At 35.8% G+C, this 21,326-nt stretch overlaps 1 protein-coding gene across 5 annotated transcripts in view; it reads right to left on the bottom strand.

The window, feature by feature from the left end:
• NLGN1 (neuroligin 1) overlaps positions 1-21,326 on the bottom strand; it is a 765,562-nt gene that overhangs the window by 267,485 nt on the left and 476,751 nt on the right. For 4 of the 5 annotated variants that reach the window (XM_088452412.1, XM_088452413.1, XM_088452415.1 and 1 more), the window contains 2 exons: positions 17,215-17,274; positions 10,094-10,246 (listed from right to left, as the gene is read on the bottom strand). In XM_088452412.1, the coding sequence (XP_088308538.1) occupies positions 10,094-10,246; positions 17,215-17,274 (213 nt within the window). The remainder of the gene's footprint in view (positions 1-10,093; positions 10,247-17,214; positions 17,275-21,326) is intronic. The other variant, XM_088452414.1, reaches the window with a different exon arrangement.

Here is a 21,326-nt window from a genome sequence, read left to right as displayed (position 1 = left end):
AACCCAAGTTCGGTTTTTAAATCCGACTTCTGAACTGAAAGAAGATCCGAACTGGGAGTCAATTTGACTCGGCACTCCAAAGTGATTCCAAACTGGGATTCGTTTTGACTAGGAACCCCTAAGTTCAGGGGTGTTCGTATTTCAGGAAAACTGAACCGCACATCTCTAAAAAAATATATAAAAAAATTTGGACTTAATGTGATCTTCATTTTAGCAAACTAAAGGCATTTCATAATACAATTTAGTGTCTCAACTAGAGTAAGGTGCAGTATCTTAAAATAGTTTGACTCACAAACAACAAAGTATTTTTGTTGGTAAAAATGTGGTGTTTATAGGACAGGAAATAATTTAGTGCAATTATAATCAATTATATTAAACAAATCATTTATATTAAACAAACTTGAGCCACAGTTAATTCTGAATTTATTTTAATTAAAATGGGGAATTTATAAGATTTAGGTCACCTCCAGGGGAAGTTGTTCTATTTTTGTGGATTGTGGTTTACACCAGATCTGTACCTCAGGAGGCCATACATTCATTTTGCTTTATTGCACTGCGTCAGTTTATTTCCTGTTGCCAGGAAACTGTTATGACTAATTGAAGTCACTTTCCAATGTGTTCAATTAGTGATCTAGTTCCAGAACCATGCCCAATTGGTATTTACAGGGATAGTGTTAATTATACAGTAGGTGAGAGACATAGGAAGCAGAGGGGTTGAGCAGCTCCATTAAAGAAGATGATGGTCAGCTGTGACTTTTACAGGCAATGCTTTATATTTATCATGTGTGGTGTTCCCTCACGGCATAAAATTTTACCCAAGCAAACAATTAAATATTGTAACTAATAAGATTATCATGGAAAAATAAGCTATTTAGGAAAGGACTATCCATTTTGATTATTACAAATCCCATGAATGAACTGTATGTCAGAATTGTTTTCTTTGTAAATCCTTATCGTATTTGGAAACTAAATTACAGGTAAATAAACTGCAGGTTCTTGAGCACACATGACCTGTCCACTCCGGATACAATTTATTAAAACGGAGTCAAAATATCACAAGTTATTTAATCACTTTTTAAAATACATTACTGTATGTGCATCCTGTCCTTTTGCAAATCTCATTCTAGTCCTGAAAACCATATGTTTAACATGTTGTGGTTGCTTAGCAACTGTACATTCCCACTAGAGATTAGCAAAACAGTTATTTTTCACAATGCAATGGATTTTGTTGGTTTTGGGGTTTTCAAATAATATTGTAAAAGAAAGAAAAAAATCTCCTGCTTACAATAATAATTAAAAATTATATGTTGAATTATAAATTAAATAAAGATGTATCAAAGTAAATGTACATGACAAATAAAATTTTTTTTACACTGAACCTTTTTTAAAGAAATAAAACATGTGAGAAATGATACAATGAGAAAAGATCTGTTCACACATCTATAATACAGTACATGCAAAGATGACTGGAGACTGTTTAGTTCCCCACATTTTTTCCTTCACAGCAAACAAGCATACAATATAGAGGGGATGTTCGATAAACATATAGCAATATAAACACATATAAGGTCAACATATTTTTTTTTTTTGTTATGATATATTATAGATAATGAGGAACTTCTGCCAGACAATATTTTAAGAAATTATAACACAAGCTAATCTAGTAGGTTTGTTTTGTTAGGAGATGTATATAGAGTAATTATGTTCTCAGACATATTTTCCCACCTTTTTTTATAGTTTTTTTTTCCTCTATCCAGTCCATGCAAAATAAATATTATTGTTACCATACTTAAGCTGATATTTTTTTATGCAGCTGCTATAATTCATAGTTATTTATTTCTTGTTCCAAATTTACCAATCATCTGTCAAGATAAATGTTATCTAAAGTATTGATGTTACAATTAAAGAGCTCAGCTTTGGGTGACTGGCATTTATTGATGCTGTATGGATAGGAAAGCTCAACTTAAGTATGAGGAAGGCTCTAATAAGAATTTTAAAGATGATTTATACAAGCTAGAGACTAAAGTGCTGATGCAGAGTTGAGAGCAAGTTATGAGGCGAGATCTCACATGTCTTTGCACTGCACAAACAGTGTAGCTGAGTGCACGCATCTATGGGCAATGCAGGGTCATACGCAACTGAGTAACAGCTCTGGTTGCGGCTTAAGGAACTAAGGGTTTACACGTAGGCAAAGTTTAGTGAGGATGAGTAGAGGGAATTTTGGTACAACTGAGGGCTATGAAAAGTTATGCAGACACAAAGAGACTCCTGTTTATAGATGGATTACTGGCAGCTAGGATAGGGCTGCTACAGGTGGCACTGATAATGATAATGGCTATTGAACCAAGCATATGCATAGTCGCAATGACGTCACATAGATGCGTAAAACTCTGCATACTGAAAAAATATATGCATTTTTACTTGTGCTCGCAATGTGAGTGTTTTAACAGACAACTTACATTCAGCTTTGCATCAACCTTATATATAATTAATTTATTTAAATATTTTTATGTGAGCTTTTAAGATGTTTTTTAACTTTTAAGTCTAGATGTGGGATAAAAATTTTTTTATTTCATCATTCCTACTTTGGAGGTTATTTAAATCTATAGTTTATCTTGTGTGTAGATATATTAGGTAAGTTAATGAGGTGTTAAGGTTCCAATTAAGCAGTACACCATCAAGAATAAAGGAGTATAGAGTGTGTCAACTTCTATTATTGTAAAGTGATACTTGAAGATATGCGTAAGGCTGTCTTAACATTTCCAAAATTGTCTACCTGTTGTGAAAGCAAAAATATTATCATTAAATCTGAGACAATTTATTCTTGTTGGCTGAGGTGATCACCTTATCACCATAGATAATTCCATTTTAGGCTGCCCATAATCACTTAAGCTGGGTACACTCAATACGATGTGTTACACAGTGATGGTGCGATGCAACAATACATTGCGCACACCGTACACACTGCACGATCCAGTGTATGACGACACAATGTGTCCTTACATGCTGCATATAACAGCAACGCGTCATTCATTGAATGTAATGAACAACTGTCCCGGATGTACACACTATATGATGTGTACGATATATCGTTCAGATCCATGTCAGAATGATATATATCGTATAATGTGTACACAGTTTACGGTCTAGGTCATGAGACTAGTGTGACCAGCATTAGTACATGTTCTAAATTGGGCAGATGATGTGAATGCGGATAATCTAGTATAGATCAAGTGGAGTGATTGCAATTAATATTATTTTCCTATATTGAAGTAGAACCTTATAGTACTTTTCCACCAAAGTCCTGGGTCTGATACAGGATTTGGAACAAAGTTCCAAACCGGGTCAGACCTGGGACAGACCCCGATGGTTGGCGTACTAGTCCAATGGCGAGAGGACTGCTCATGTGCATGAACCTTTCTGTGCATGTGCAGACCGGGTCATACGAGATCGCTTGCAGTACCCCCTAAGCTGCAACATGATTGAAATTCTGCAGACAATTGGGAACAGGGTAGGGTGGGGTGTCGATGCTGACTGTTTTACAAAAGGGGGTATGCATCTTCCGAGAAAAATTTCTTGGCCCCAGCTGTGCAGTACCGGCAATCATTCTGAGGAAGCTGAACCCTACTCAGATGGCTGACAGCTGCGGCAGATGCATCACTCAGATCTGCAAATAAGGCCGAGACCATCTTTTTTCTTCAGGCGACTCCTGCAGCATTAGCATATTTTAACATTACTGATGCATCCTGCCCAATGAGAACACATGGCTGACAACAGTTCAAATAGTTCTATAAATAAATGCAAATACACAATACGACAAACAGACATGATAAAGTACAAACCACATTTTTTCACTATAGTATTTGGAAACATTGAGTCATGGCCCAAAGAGAATACACAGTGCTGAACAGGCTGGTACTATTTAACTGGAAGACACCATGCTGCATGCTGCAGGTTTCCTGATACAGTGATACCAGGTTACCAGCTCAGACAGTCATGGTGTTGTACTGGCAGCAGCTTCAAGGGGGCTATCATTCCCTGGCCTCCTCCCACATTTTGCCAATACTAGATTTTGTGCTCTTTGTGAGCATGTGCAGTGAAAATTTGCTACACACACTGACAATGGAACAAACCCCATCAGACACACTATCTCAAACTACCGTATGTTTCCTCCAAATCAAGTCAGTACTCATTTGAGCTGTTCTTGGTATGTATAATAAAAGGCTCCTATAGTGTGCAAGGAAAATGTGCAGTATAAAATTCAGGGAAAGAATGGGTTTAATACTTCTTTCATTTGCATAGATTACTAATGTAGTGTCTGTATTGGTTATTCAAAGTTTATGGGCCATATTCATCATCACTTAATTTCTACAAAAGTAGGTAAAAATAAACATTTTCAACTACTTTTGTAGTAATTAAGTATTGGGGCTATTCATCATAAAGGTAATGCAGGAGATATCTGTCCCGCTGTCCCCATACACTAGTATGGGGAAAAATTCATCAGGCCATATTCATTATGTTAATTATCAGGGCCATGATAATTACCATTTCTAAATTAAATAATCCATTGTTACTAAGTAGTGGTTCTCACGGTCGCTTACAAAGCCTTCACCCAATCTTCTCCCATATACATCTCTGATCTCATCTCCCTTCACTCTCCTCTCCGCTCTCTTTGTTCAACTAATGCACGCCGCCTTTCATGCCAGCTGATTACTTCCTCCCACTCCCACCTCCAAGATTTTGCCTGCACTGCTCCGCATCTCTGGAACTCTCTCCCACTCCCCATCAGACGCTCCACCTCTTTGAAATCCTTCAAACGGGCTCTCAAGACCCACTACTTCATCAAAGCCTTCCAGCTCTCATCCTAACTCCCTGCTACATGCTCCTTCCTCCCCATCTACCCCATCTGTGTCAAACCTGTTTGTCTTCCCCTCCCTTTTAGAATGTAAGCTCTTATGAGCAGGGCCCTCTACCCTCTTGTGCTTCTCCCTACTTTAGTTTCATCTACTTCTTACTCAAAACTAGGGCACCTAACACTTGGCTGCTTATGCTCTGTTGCTTATTTGGGTGTTATGGTCGCTAATGTAGCAATATATATTAACCAATGTCCTGGTCCTGTATTGTATTGTTCTGTAAGTCACTTGTCTACAACTTGTTTATGTACTTTGTAAGGCGCTGCGGAACACTTGTGGCGCCATATAAATAAATTATAATAATAATAGTAGTGGTTTTGCTGGGGTTTTGAAATGCCTGCACATTGCCTGCAAATTGAATCACCAAACAGCTGAACTTTCTATCAAGGGATTTTGATGAGGTTTTGTAAACCATCATTGATGTATATCTGTTTTACAGTGATTTTATGGCAGTTTTGTTGCAGTTTTATGGTAGTTTTGTTGAGGCTTTATGGCAGTTTTGGTCAGATCCCTGTGAAAAAAAACACACCGTAAAACCGCTGCAATCCTGCTGCATTTATCTGGCCTATCAGTAGGAGAGGAATCACAATACACTTATAATGAGGACAGTCATTATTAATTTAATATGAAGGTAATTTTATTAAGTGGTAAAAATTATTAATTGAATTAAAGAGGAAATATTAATTGTTAACTGGAATATAAAAATAATTAATGTTCCCCAATAATAAAAATATTTTTAAAACACCAATAAACAATTAATTTATATTACCCTTTTATTTTAATTAACAAATAATATTGCACTCTTATCAAAAATAAACAATTTTCCCAGTAATATGTTAATAAAATAACATTTCTCCCATAAGAGAAATATCAATGTTATCTGCCACCTTATGTAATATATGTGTATTGTGATTTTAAATGATTAGATAGCTCAAACAGCATGCTTTTTGTGCTATATCTGCTGTCACAACCAGCTCATTTCTTTCGGTTGGTTTGTTGGTGGGTAGAGGTATGAAGCGTCTTCTAAACTTACTGTTTAATAAATAAGGGTTTTCTATACTAAATAATTAAATAGATAGATTTTTTTTGTTGTTTACTCGTTTACAAATTATGGTTTCTCTGTGGTTTTGCGGTGGGTTTGAGCCTTAAAATTCTGCGGGATGCAATCCCGCCCGTAAACTGCAGCAAAACCGCTGGAATTTCAAACATGCCTCTTAGTAAATTTCAACCTAAGTTTACATATATCAGTTTATGCCAGCTTAACAAATGGTTTTAGTGATATCTAAAAATCTTCAGCTATTTCTTCTGTTTAATGTTCTCTTTACTGAGAATATGTAATTTAAATTTTCATTAACGCATTCTATTTATTCTAAGTACAGTAAATAGAAAAATATTCATAAAATAATTTTAATTAAGCACATGAAAAGTAGTTAGGCAAGTAGCTCAACAGGTGTGCGAATAATCAAATTGCACACCAATGAAAAATAATAAATTTCTACTACAATCTTTGAATTAAATTAAGGACATAAGCAAGAAGGCTTCCAAATAATCAGAAAATGTGATTACTTGGAATAAAGGTTGTTTATTCTATGTTACTTCCTATGACAGAAACTGTACTTAGTTGCTAGGTAACACATTACATTCTATTGCATCAGCTGCAAGTTTTACACTTTATACTGTAACTAACAGATGGCAACTGGTTATTGAGATGTAGACCAAAAGTGACGTTCAATCTATTTATTTGTTGACAAACAAGAGTAATAAAGTACTAAAATAAAACTAATAACAGTGATTTGTCCGTATTGCGAAAATATAAAGCATACGTATGGTTGATATGCAACTAGCAATAGACTAATATTAAAATAAATATACAGAACAAAATTCAAGAACAGGGTGAAAATAAATCCAAGGGGCCTTGTACACAGACGTATTAATGTCAGGCATTCAACATCACTTATGTGCAGCATTAATGCTTGGTACATTGGGCCTGATTCAGACATTGGGCCTGATTCAGGTTGGCTCGCAAGGCTGCGCTCGCAGGCACCCCGCTCGCTGCAAAAATATGCTAATGAATGCAATCGGACGGCAGCTGCAGCACTATACCAAGGCGCCCATCACTGTATAAAGCCTGCCCACTTCCCATGACATGCATCCGCAAGTCAGCACAAAACATCGGTACCATTGAGTAACATCGGAACCATCCGCACAGCTGTGGTTGACCTGACCCTATCGCAGAAACTGCTAAACTTCCTGTCGCCATCTAGACCTCTGCCAGTGTATGCTATCGCAGGGGCTTAATTATGCACGCCCCTGTAACTGCATTTAAACGCCCAGGCGCGCTTGCGTTTCTCTGACCACCCCCCGTCACCACCCTCAAAGGGCCACTTCCTGTCAATCACTGTGTGAAGACTCTGTGTGTTCCCTGCGATCGCTTCCCGATCGCTGTGGCTGGTTCGTGATTGAGCACTGCTTCTTATATGCATGCGCAGAATGCAAACATCGGCTGGCTGCGTGCGAATACAGCTTTGCGAACCAACCTGAATCAGGCCCATAGTACTCTATGCTGCAGGGAATCTTTGTGAACTCATTTTGAATACTCTACTAAAAGCAAGGACAAAGCACAAGGTTCTACCTCCACTTCAATGTGCATTGTTTATCAATGCCTGTGTGTCCTTATCCACAAACTAAAAACAACAAAAATGATTTCAAATGAATTAAAAATACATATATTTTTTTAACAAATTCTACAATACATTTTGAATGTCGTGTTCAGACAGATATCCAAGGTTGGTATACATCAGGGTTGCCTACCTTTAACATTCTCTTCCCGGGAGAAGCCCGGGTAAGAGATGCAGCAGGGGGCAGACGGGGGCGGGGCTTGACGATTCGCGTCATTAAGCCCCGCCCCCTCGCGGTAAAATTGCCGCGATTGGGCACAATTTACATAGGGGGCGGGGCCAAATGCTGTGATTCATGCAGAATCACAGCTTAAGCCCCACCCCCTTCACGGAGACCTGCGATTGCCGCGAGTATTCTCCTAATTCTGCCCACTTCACTAGGAAGTGGGCAGAATGCGGGAGAAATGCCTACCCTTCCGGGGGTGCGGGGGGTTACCCGAAAAATCGGGAGCCTCCCGCGAAAACCGGGAGGGTAGGCATGTATGGTATACATTTGTAAGGCCCAAAATCTCTACACAAGTGCAGTTTACTGAACCCTAAACTGACACTATATCTATAGTTTAAACAAACAATATGCCACAACATGAATCTCAAAATGAAAATGATAGAATTGGTTTTCAGATGTCCAAGATGTGTAAAAAATAAATTATGCTGCAATGTAGAAATGTGTTTACACATGTACATTTTACCTACTATATTTCTCATAATGCAAAGCAATCTTAGCAACTCCATTGTAAAATCCTACCCACCCAAAACAAAATAGGGGATCTCAGTTTGACTATATACCATGAGGAAAGATAATAAATATTGACATTAATAAGATTAATCAACAAATACTATAGAAAAAAATTTATGAACATTAGAGATAAAGGAGAAAAGACAAACCAGCACGAACTAAATTTTAAGCTAAATGCTTTGGGCCTGTTTTAACAATACTAAGGGGCCTATATATCTATCATAGCTGTGAGAGTGATAAAATTGTGAGAGATAAAGTGCTAACCAATCAGCTCCTATCTATCATTATTTAAACACAGTCTGCAAAATGTAAATTGGAAGCTGATTGGTTAGCACTTTATCTCTCACAATTTTATCACTCTCACAGCTTTGATACATAGGGCTCAATTTACTACAATCCACATTTTAAATACAGATTGTAGTGTGATATTACCGACTGAATTCGCATTGCGAATTCAGGCAATATCACAGGGATTTACTAAAAATGCCTTGCTGGGACAGAGCTTGCGATAAAGATATTCTCTGCGAATCCCCTCCGCACACTTTTTGCGAAAATACCGTGACAAGTGCCGATGCATGCGTCGACCGACCGTCGCTAAACCCTGTCTCGTTGCTAAGTCCCATCTCCCGCAATTGTGGACCCCCCCGCGATCCCCCCCCTCCCTTAATTACACTTACCTGCAGTGATCGGAGCTCCGGTGATGTCCTCCATGGCTTGGTCAGCTGACATCCCATCTTGCACTGGGACCAGGTGACGACCGGGCCACAGTGCAGCCTGGGAGACCAGCTGCCCGGAGGGAGGACATCACGGGAGCCCCGATCACCGGTCCCTGGACTCAGGTAAGTTTGTTTTTTACTAATTATTTTTCTTTTTTTTACAGTGTATCAGCGTGTGGTCTGTTTAGACCACACAGCTGATCACTGGGGCCGGCTCCGGGCTCTGCTCTGCCCGTTAGAGTGGAGCGGGAGACCGGTAACTGGGGGAGACCCTGGATAACGCCACCTCCAGGTGGCGTTATTATCACAGGGCTACCCCCGGTATTTTTTCACAATTTATTTTTAGTAACTTTGGCCAGATCACATTTCCCATTATAATTATGGGAAATGCATTCTGATTACTAAAAATATGTGATAATTAGGGCTTGGAGTAGAATTTTACAAATTCTACTCCAATTGCCCTTTAGTAACTTTAGGTGAAACTAAAATAATGTGAAAAGGGTGCGAAAACACCCTTTTTCACTTTATTATAGTAAAAATAATGTTAATAAATAGAGCCCATAGGCCCCTTAATCATGGATACAGTAAAAAAAATCTGTCTACCTGAAATGCATTAATATTACAATTCACCTGTTACTTTTCAGAGAGATAGATAGATGGACTGACCTTAACTATTGTCTTATAGACCATATCTAGCATCTACCAAAACACCAGACAGCCAAAAATATGAACCCTCAAAACATAATTTAATATTGGATATTTAATACTGATATCATTTGGTATATATATATATATATATATATATATATATATATATATATATACATTACACAAACATTATTCTATTAATAATGCAACAACAGCCGTGCAGTATGCTACCAAGAGTCCAAAATATGTAATAGCTTTGTAATATCAACCATGAATTTAGGGAATTGAAAATAAAACTGCACACACATAATGTGTAATTTCAATATTTTCAGAAAATAAATTGAAACAGACTAAAGGCAAAAAGTACTCTTTACCAAAGGTCAAAGTAAAAAATGTCCTTACCAAGTACCCCAAGGCGATAGTTGACGGTGATGACTATAACATTTCCATAACTTGCTAGGACACTTCCATCAAACAAATTACCAGTGCCTTCCATATAGGAACCTCCATGAATATATACCATCACAGGCTTGGGACCTCCACTATCTCTGATGTCTGGAAAAGAAAATATGTTTTAATACATTTATATAAAGTGATCATAGAAGTACGTGTTTCCCTAATTTTTTAATGTTTCTTAAGTTACAAGTATGGCTATGATTATTTTATAATCATTCTTATAATATTCTTCATGGTTATTTATAAGTGCATGCTTTTTATTTGTTGTATTATATTTTTTGTTATTGCAAACAAGCAACATTAATTAATGTCCTGTTATGTAATATTATTTTCTCCACTTGTATGTTTTACTCCAGGGAACAAAATATTAATACTGAACACACAATAGAGAAAGAAGCATTGCATTTTGTTTGCTACCTTACATTCTGAGGCTTGTCAGAATATTTGCACATTATAGACATGGTTACAATACATATATAATGCCTTTGTCCTTGTTTTCCCAAGACAGTCCTGTCTTTTGCCTTTCTCATAATCTTAAATTGAAATCCTTATATTACCTGTATTTATAGATGTTACATGAATGGAGTAACGCTTGTGTTAATAGATAATGATAACTGTTTTACAGATAATGATGTTTAGAAAATAAGCATTGGGGGTTATGTTAGCTTAGAGGATACATTTAAAAGCAGTCCTGGCTCTCAGTTAAAGAAATATGAGCTGTATGCTTAAATGTCTGAAATAAACTTGATGTTTATTCATGAACCTAAAAAACCCTAATAGAGTATATCTGGATTTTCCCATTATACACTGTACAAACAGAAATACATATCACATCTCTCGAAATGGCTTTGTATTTGTTAGTGTTTATATTGTAGAAAATATTATTGTTTTTAACTTTTTATTATTTATTGGCTAATATTGGATCATTTATGTGCTCTTTATGTGCAGAGTATATGGTTATCGCATACCATAAATCTATGTAGCTCCAATTTTTTCCCCTTTAGTTAAGAGTTCCCTAAGGATTCGAGAATAACAATGTCTTCTGAGGAATTGGCAATGGCTTTAACCATGTCAGAATCCTATTTCATTCAGAAACTTATCAGAAATTACAATAAAGATTTACTGTACACAATAGAAACAATTATTTTGGCTACCCAGAATGTGGCATAGAGTAACAATTTTACTTGACTCTCTTTGGCAATGTACTAAGATAGAGGTTTCATAATTGGTTTTTATATATTCCAAGGACAAATACTTAATCTGATTTGATGTAAAAAAAATGGAGACCACTTTGACACAAAAGGCATACTGTATGCTTTTTTGAAGCTAAGAGAGATATAAAATATTAAATTGTTTTGTTTTATGTTCAGAATATTCATTCAACAAGAATCAGTGGGGCTAAAATCCAACCAGGGTGCTATCTAGCTGAGTTTGTATGTTATCCTTAAATGCTAGTAGGTTCGTTCTGGTATATATGTGTTTATTCCTTTAGTTAAAAAAAAAAAAAACATACCGGCAGGTTATTGCCTTTTAACTGAATTAGGGTAGGGTATGTTTGTATATTGTACCTATAGTAGGGGCAGAAACTTTGCATTGTTTAATGTAAATGAAAAAACACATCCTCTCTACATTGCTGTTTAATGTTCAGGCACCACATACAGAGTAATAATAAAATTATTATTACAGGTTGAGTCTCCCATATCCAAAATGCTTGGGACCAGGGATATTTTGGATATTGGAATATTCCGTATTTTGGAATAATTGCATACCATAATGAAATATATTGGGAATAGGACCCAAATATACACACTAAATGCATTTATGTTTTATATACACCTTACACACAGCCTGCAGGTAATTTTATACAATATATTCAATAATATTGTGGTTCAAACAAAGTTTGTGTACAGAAATGAAATTAATTTATGTTTCATATAAACCTTATACACACAGCCTGAAGGTAATTTTATACAATGTTTTTTTTTATAATATGTGCCTTAGACAAAGTTTGAGTACATTGAACCATCAAAAATCAAAGGTTTCATTATCTCAGTCATGCCAAAAAAAATCTGTATTTCAGGATATTTGGATATGGGAGACTCAAGCTGTATTATTATTATTATTATTATTATTATTATTATTATTATTATTATTATATTAGCAGTGTGCTGGAAAGGCAGTAGGTTTTAAATATTTAATCAATTAAAAAAATAACAATACATCAAGGTGGACGGAAAGTAGAGATATATTTAGGCAGCGATTGCGCTTCACTACGTAAAGCTCTGTTAGGTATGAGAAGCACAAATATTTTTTGTATTTACTAGCATAACATTTTGAGCACATTAGCTTTTTTCTTACTGTTAATGAATGTTAAATATTTAAAGTTTAACCATTTAGAAAATGCATTATTGTTAAACAAAATGTGTGGCCTTTATAATACTAATAATAATAATTATATACTGTATACCCTATAAATATGTATATGCACATATACATTCTTTATATTAAGTTGATGTATCTTTGCTTCCTTTGTTGCAGTTATGATTTAAAGGGTGTGAACTATATCAGCCTAATTTGTATTCTTTTAAGGTGATCACATTAAGGTATGTCTAAATTAATCAATTTTGCATTGCCATAAACATTTTTTTGCTTTTCCTTTTTACATTACAAGTTACATTAGCAGTCCTGACTACAGTATATTCCATTGGCGCACAGTTAGTAGTTCTTTTCATACTAATCCTAACAAATACACTGTATGTTTTTACATGTATTTGACATAACAATGTTTAACACTAAGTAAACAATTGGCTTCATTTATTTTCATACTGATTAATTTATTTGTATTTTATTTTTCATTTTATTTCTCATTTTGGGGTCTATTCATTATGTTAATTATTTAACCCCGATAATTAACATACCAACTCATTCATCATTGATCTGAAAATCAGCTTTCTCCATGAAGTCGACTCAATTTAATTTTATATTTTATGTTAAAATATATACAAATACACAAATATTTCTGAGAAAAAAAAAACTATCATATATGCTTTTCGATAGTTAGCAACTTAAGAATGCTGCATTGCAAAAATATTATTTGTAAGTGTATGGTATAAAATTTAAAATAGCTAAATTAGCTGTATATACACATCAAATTCTGCAATGTTTTTGGTGTTGAGAAATTTTATTTTCCTATTAATCTTTTTTTTTCTTAATGGTGAAGAAAAGGGCCTGATTCAGAGGTGCACGCAATTGGAATGCAATGCTGATGTTCACGTAGTTGAGTGATTGTTTGCTACTGCACATGTGTGAAAAGTTCAGAAAATCCCAGCTGGTATCAGAAATCAATTGATGGGCGTTCCTGGGCGGTGATTGGGAGGTGGTCTGAAGTGAACACAAAAAGTATGTAATGGGGGCATGTTATGGTAGTGTTGTGTGCGTGTCAGTGAAAGTGGCTGTGTTCTCAGGCGCAGAGCTGCTTCCAAAGCAAATGTTGAGACATTGAGATATTACCCCTGCCATAGGGCTAATGCAAGTGTCGATGGTACATGCGATAGTGCGCTGATGGAGGCATGAGGGGACTCTCCATCAGTGATCAAGCATGCAGAGATGCTGAAAGAGGGCGTTTTGCTTATTCAGACGCAGGATACTACACAAGGGGAGGGGTGAAACTAGCATTTGCATATTATTGCTCCCCTGACTCTGCCAAGAGATGCAAGTGCAGATGCAGCAGCGTCCACCTCTAAATCTAGCTCAAGGTCTTTTTTTGACCCTATTACAGCTGCTGTCTGCACAACTTCAGTAACACCTACAGCCTGTATAATAAATAAGAAATACATAATTTTACTGTTTTAATGATGACAAATATGTTTCATACAAAAAAAATGTTCAATTAGTAATAAATGCATACACATTTTTTGCAGCCGATAAGATTATGGAGTGACTAGCTGTAACTGAATGCAACTTTTTCTATAATAATGTTGCTAATGTAGATTTGCAGGCTATGTGTATGCACCTTAGTGATGTTGGAAAGCTAAATACTGCAAGAAAAAAAATATCAGCAATTACCAAACATCACCTGTTGATATTTTGTCTTCATGATTGTGACATTAATATGATTAAGGTAAGAAAGATAAATTATTAATCTGAAATCATTAGCTGTGTATTCACAGCAGAATTGTACATTGCTAATTGTATGCTTGGAGGTAACACAGAGGGAGATTGTTTCAGAACTCTTCCTTAATTAAAATTACATAGAATTAGAGAGTACCCACTGAGAACAGTAATGAAATGTTAGTACTACTGTTAAACCAGTTAGGAATACTTGCAAAGCGGATGTTTATTCCAAATCTGGGGCAATTTTTACAGTTCTTTTAACAATGCTTGTTGTTTCTCTGCATGATGATGTGTAAATCAGTGGAAACGACCATGTAATTAGATTCTTACAGGTACACTCTTCAACCTGTCACTAAAGACAATCAAGAAAACCATTTTGGTTCTTCTCCCATGTCAATTATATCCAATATAATTGATTGTTTCCTGATAGCTATCACTTTAACAAATGTCCCAGTTTATTGTGGCCACTGGTAATATGGGGCCTAATCTCTTTCAATACTCTGAAAGGGATTATTTACTCATGTTGTTCAGAACAGTAGTGTTAAGTGGCGGAAGCCAACAGCCGGCTTATCACTATTAGTAACATTAATCAAGCGTTAATCAAGCTTGTTAACAGTATTATATGGAAAGTCAAAAACATAGTGTGTGTGTGTGTGCGCGTGTTTTGTTCTAAAGTTCAAAAAAGCATCTATAAATATCACATTTGTGTTTTCTTCATTTAGAGTAAGGGGGATTATTTCAAAAAATATTCTATAGACATTTTACAGGATTAACAAATATAACATACAAATGAGTTTATGCATATTCTCAGTTAAGCCAAGAGAAACATGAAGAATATGCAAGACAAAAGCAATATAACAATCTTGAGGAGCGACTATTTATTGATGGGATGGAGTCAGGAAGTGACAGTGACCCTGTTGATATTCATAAAATCAACACCAGAAATTCAACATTCCTGATGTTAACATGGTCAAGCTATCGACATGGAAAATGTCAATATTGGTAAAATGTCGACATGTGAAATGTCAACATTATCAAAATGTCAGCATTTGTATTAGGCTTAGGGTTATCATTAGGGTTTCCACTAGAGTTTGCATTAGGGTTACCATTAGCGAAAGGGATAGATTGATGAGAAAGATACAGATGTGTCCTTTTTTACTGTGGCTTCAGTCACGCCTGATTGCCACTCTCAGAGCACCAGGTCAGAGGCGACTTATAAGGTGCATATTATTCACACTAATAAAACTACTGGAAGTGACAGAGCTGCATTGTTAGCGAACACAGGCCCTGATTCAGAGCCGGACGCTCTGAAAGAGCGCTCGCTCTGAATCAGGGCGTTTTTGTTTTTTTTAAGCGGCCTCCTGGCTGCTCCCATAGCTGTGGGTGACCACCCACAGCTATTGCGAGCGGCCAGGATGATAGTCGCGATGGTCAAGACCATCGCGAACATCGGGCTTGCGACGAGACCCTTGTGGTAGGGTCTCGTGGCCGCAAGCCCCAGAGAGCTTCTGGCTCTAATAGAGCCGGAAGCTCTCTCACTGACATCACTGGTGATGTCGGTGGGGCCACCCACAAATGGCAGGCGTTCGCATGGGAACGCCTCCATTTGTGAAGCCATCCCCCATGCCACGCCTCCAAATTGGTGCGAGCTATCGATCAAAATCGACAGCCGCCCCCTTTTGGTGCGAGACCCATTAGGATAGCCATAGTTTTTGTCTGTGATTTTCAACACATGCCTCAGTACACACGTGTATATTAGTATCATATTACCAGCCTTAAGTATTTCAGTAACAAGTGAAAACTCTGACAAATTAAACAAATTCAGATTGAATCCACTTTGAATTCAGATACAGTCATATCAGCTCATGGACCTGTACTTACTCATTACAATATTTTAGTATTCATGGGTAGTGGAAAAAATAATTTTGTAGAAAGTGTCGGTGAGTGGTAACAACCCCCTGTATGTGTCCATGTATATATGTAGATTTGTTTTCTTTAATTAAACTTCGTGAATTCTAAAGCTTAAAATACCCCATCTTTGCAAGTCAATGCTCCTATATATGTTTGTTGCTTCTGCCTCTATTGTAGTACTGGTAATTTACACTTCCATTGGGCATTTTGACATTTTTAAGACTTACTGAACATTGGAGTTTTTATTTAATAGATTAAATTAGTATAGCACTGTAAAATAGTAGATTCATACACTATGCTATACAGATGATTTACAACAATATAAACAATTCTTTAAGTTAATATCATGTACTTAATAATACAAATACAAGTAAGGCTGTAGAGATAAATACCTATTTAGCTAAAATATATGTAATACCCATATATGTTAATAATAATATTTTTAACGGCAGATTAAAATAGTTTTGTTTTGTATACTAACATTTAAAAGATGGATTCAAGATGGCAATGCTTCTTAATCTAATATGTTCATTTATCAATATGTTTTAAAAGATAGAAAATATATGTCTTAAGAAACATCAAAATTTTGGATAATTAAATATATTGATTTCCATCATTTGTTTTAAAATAAAATACAGCAACGCATATTTTCATTAGCAATATTCAAATTAATATATTCAGGGAATGTTAGAAGACATGCAAAAAAAGGGTATGTTGAGAGACTTTAACAGTGTTAGTTCAAAGATTTCACAAAATATATTCAAGAAGTGGGATGTAAGTTATCAAAAATTCTTGTCAAGAAAACAAGAAGATCTTTGGTGTACACACTTACTGTTTGCATAAAAATGTAAAACGCAACAACATTCAGTCGAGAAAAATGAAGAAAAAAATATAAAACAAGCAAGAAGACAAAACACATCAATCAAAAATGGGATAAAAAGAAAAAAACTCTTCAAAATAGAGACAAGAAGTCAAGAAAAAGTAAAGGAGATATGTTTTCAGGGATTCCTTGTCATGCAAATCAGTTTGGTGGCAAAAAATACCTTCATCTTCAGCACCTTCATTATCACCTAAATCATCTGTCTGTTTCTTTGTAAGGGGACCTAGGATTGAGAATGAAAACATGGAGCAAAACAGTTCAAGAATATAGCATACAAAAAATGAAGAAGAATAGCAAAATGTACACATCCCCAACATATTAAAAAAGAAAAAAAAACGTATGCTTTTTAAACTGTCAAATGCTAAAATATCAAAATTAGGGACTTTTAAACTAGAGCACAGTAAATATAATACAGATACTGATGAAAATCATACACCTCATAATATATTTAACAATATTCCTCATAGTAGAAAAAGACATACATATTTAACAAAAACATGTTGTGACTCATTTTAATTAAATAAAAAAAAATCAGTTTGTTAAAAGCAAATAATTGCATGAATTTTTATGGTTATACTAAAATAGCAAAACATATAGCAATATCATCAAAAAAATGTACACAAGAACACACATACAAAAAAAAAAACATTTTAGAATCTGTTTCAGGGCCACACATGTGTAAGCAGCAGCACGTTGTAGTTCTGTGAAAATATTTGGCATGCACAAAACACTATCACCAACAAAGATACTGAAGTTACTAGCTTCAGGAGAAAATAAAACAGGACCATCTCATGCATAAAAAATAGCACTACAAAGCAAGTGGAAGATGAAAAGGTGGATGTCAATAGCTTTTCATCAAGAAGCATGCATTGCGTCAACACAGTCCACAAGGAAAAACTGGCAACACTCTGTAAATATACTTTCTAACTGTCAGGATGATGTATCTTAGAAAAATGTTAAAACTCCTCAGGACAATGGAAGCGTAATATATCACCAAGCTCTTTCAAATTGCGTCTCTGAAAGACTCCATCTTAGACAAAAACTATGGACTACGTTTTAAAATGTGCCTTCGGCAAGTACTGTAAAAGGTATCTGAGATATATATATTTTTTAAATCAAACGTTATGTAAACATTAATATTCCATCCAACCAAAAGGTTAACATCACAGTCTACAACATGGCTTTGTAGTATTACTGTTTGTTCTTGAAATTAAGAATTTAATTATTTAAAGAAATTTGTATAGGTATTGCAAGTGGTTTTTTTTCTGAAAATATCTTTCACTGTATATCACTGAAAAAGAAATAAAGAAAAATATGATTAGACCACACAATAAAAATAGAACCATAGGCTATTTCCTATATACGTATATATATCATAGGTAAACTTCTGTTTGGTGAATGTACCCATAGTAAACACATATTCCTACTGGCACTTTTAGAAATATTTTGGCTGTCAATCTTGTGACAATAATCATTAATTATTTAGGTCCAACTAGTTTTAAAACTCACATTATATTGTATAAAGATAAGAGGACGTTTAAAACTTCAAAAAATAAATGATCATCACGAATTAAAATTTAAAGGTAAAGGAGCCTTAAACACTTATTGATATTGTACATTTAAGAAGTTCAAATTGTTACATTCGGATTGTAGTTATAATCCCGACAATGGGGATGCCAGCGCTTAGAATGCTTTTGCCAGAATACCAATCCCGACCGCTGTCAGAATCCTGGTGCCGGCATCCCGTACTGGGGTTAGGGAGAGGGTTAGGCACTAGGGGGAGGGTTAGGGTTAGGCACTAGGGGGAGGTTAGGTTTAGGCACTAGGGGGGAGGGTTAGGTTTAGGCAACAGGGGAGGGAGGGATAGGGGTAGGAAGAGGGGGAGGGTTAGGATGCTGACCGACAGGTGTCTGTATCCTAACCCTGTCAGGACACCAATATCGGGATTCTGACTGCTGGGATCTCGAGTGCCGCCATCCCGTACCCAACCCGTTACATTCATAGTACCCAACATGTTGCATAAAAATAACAGAACCATTACTTGGAACAGAATAGCTCACATATAACATTAAAAATTTATGATATGAACTAAGTTACCTGTGGAGCCTTAGACTACAATTGTAATCTTTTACTCACATGTTCTTTAAACCTTCTTGATTTTCTCTAACCGCCACTTCCTGTATAGGCCATTTCCTGTATAGGCCACTTCCTCAGAGACTTTCTCATTCTACTGTCTTCACACTTTCCTGAGTTTCCCCCACTCCTTCCTTTATTTCGCCTATCATTGTCCCTATACTCCACCTCATTTTATCCACCTCACACATTTAATAATAATTGTTTTATTCTTAGTTTAGTAAATAGAATAGTTTTAGGCCATGATGTTTGTACATTTCATGATTATGATGTTACTAAAACTCCAGGTGAAAAATGTATAATAGTTATTTTTGTTTCAATCATCCTTCTGATGAAACTGCTAGTGTGGTGGAGACAGATAACTACATTAAGGTGATTAATGCCTGTGAACCTTTCACCCACCAGCATTATATAATACAGCAACTTGTACCCTGCTAACAGCCCACACTCCATACCAGTGTGTCTGTGGCAGAACTGTTAGAGAGCCCTGAGCCTGTAACAGTTCACAAGTAATACTACACAGATGATTAAAAGGCCGTCTGCTTACAACTCCCAGCACAATAAAGAGACCTCACTGATTGAGAAACCACACACAGTGTACAACTACTGGCTCCAACTTTAAAGCTCAGAAATGGAGAAAGGGGATACCGCACCACTAATTTATCAGTGCTTCTTATTGAAAGATTTTATACTTTTTGAAACCTTGATACACCGGTACATACTTGTCAAACCTTTTATAATTATATCGGCAGAAGTGTCCTTTATAGTTTGGCTATTTGTTAACTCTATACCTGCAGATGGACCAAAACTGATCCTTTGGAAAAAAACCTCCTAAATGTGAGAAATAAGATAAAGAACGGATGTCTTGGTTTGAACTCTCTCTATCAAAGTGCTAATAATATACAGAGAATTGTAACATTATGTAATATGTGCAACTATATTTCTACAGAGTTTTCCATTGTATTCATTGCTTATGTTTTCTGTGCAACATGCCTCAACTGTTAAATGATTATAAAACTATATTAAAATTGTTTTATAGTACATAGAATTATGGGCTTACATATTTATACCACAAACATAACATCCACAGTGCTACCTATATGTAGCTTCCTTATCTGCCTACACATCTCTCCTATAAGTTGGCTGCTATCGGGTGCTTTATTTACTATTAACTATTAGTATATCTTTTTGTTTGGAATCTATCCATAAAGACCACTAGTCCACTCTTTATTAACCTATTGAGCGCCTAGATTCTGTGTGTATACACACCTTTCTTTTGTATAAAAATAATATATTCATTAGACAATTGCTCCTATACCTTATCTCAACATTGTCACATAGGTATTTGGGATAACTTAAATGGTGGCACGCACACATAATGGGACCATCAAACTACATTGTCACTCCATGATGGCAGCACGGCACATTCCTGAAGGATTAACTATCACTTCCAAATTTCTATGCTGGCCCCAGCTCCCCTCTGCTAAAATTATTGGACTTCCCAAAGCTTTTTCAATTAGGAATGAGGACATAGCACTCAACTGCCCAGGAGCCGACACCAACTCGCCTAAATTGGGGCAGTTGGAAGTTATGAACAAAATGAATGGGGGAACTGTGACTGAGTTTTGCTTTTTCCTTGGTGCTCATTGGCTGTATCCTGATTGAATTTTATATTACACTTAGTGCTCACATGAATGTTGGTAAATTGTGCCAACAGATATTCTATATCAAATATATTTAATTTTAATAACTTTAATTTCAACAACTGAGAAAACTAAAAATTGCTGGAACTACTGATGCTCATTAAAGGAAGAGACTATTTTGTCTTGCAGCAGACAACAATAAAAGTTAATCATTATTTTCTTCTCTGATAATATAGCCTGATGACACAGTCATTTATTATAGCAATTATTTTCCCGTATAAAACGAACACCCTTGACATCTACAGACAAGAAAAAGTGATGCTCTTAATGCTTTATTTTGAAAAAGCTGCCACTAAATATTAAGCCATTGCAATTAAGCGCATCAAAAAGAATGATGTGTTGAGCAGTTACCGTATTATTGAATCTGTTACTATATGCTATTTCTCTTCATTGCTATACCAATGCCAATGCATTCTTTATCTCTCAGACCTCTACTACA

This window comes from Taudactylus pleione, unplaced genomic scaffold (genome assembly GCF_031769625.1).
Source record: "Taudactylus pleione unplaced genomic scaffold, aTauple2 ptg000037l, whole genome shotgun sequence".
Taxonomy (NCBI): Eukaryota; Metazoa; Chordata; class Amphibia; order Anura; family Myobatrachidae; genus Taudactylus; species Taudactylus pleione.
Note: the sequence above shows the minus strand (reverse complement) of the source record. Positions and strands in the feature narration are given on the sequence as shown.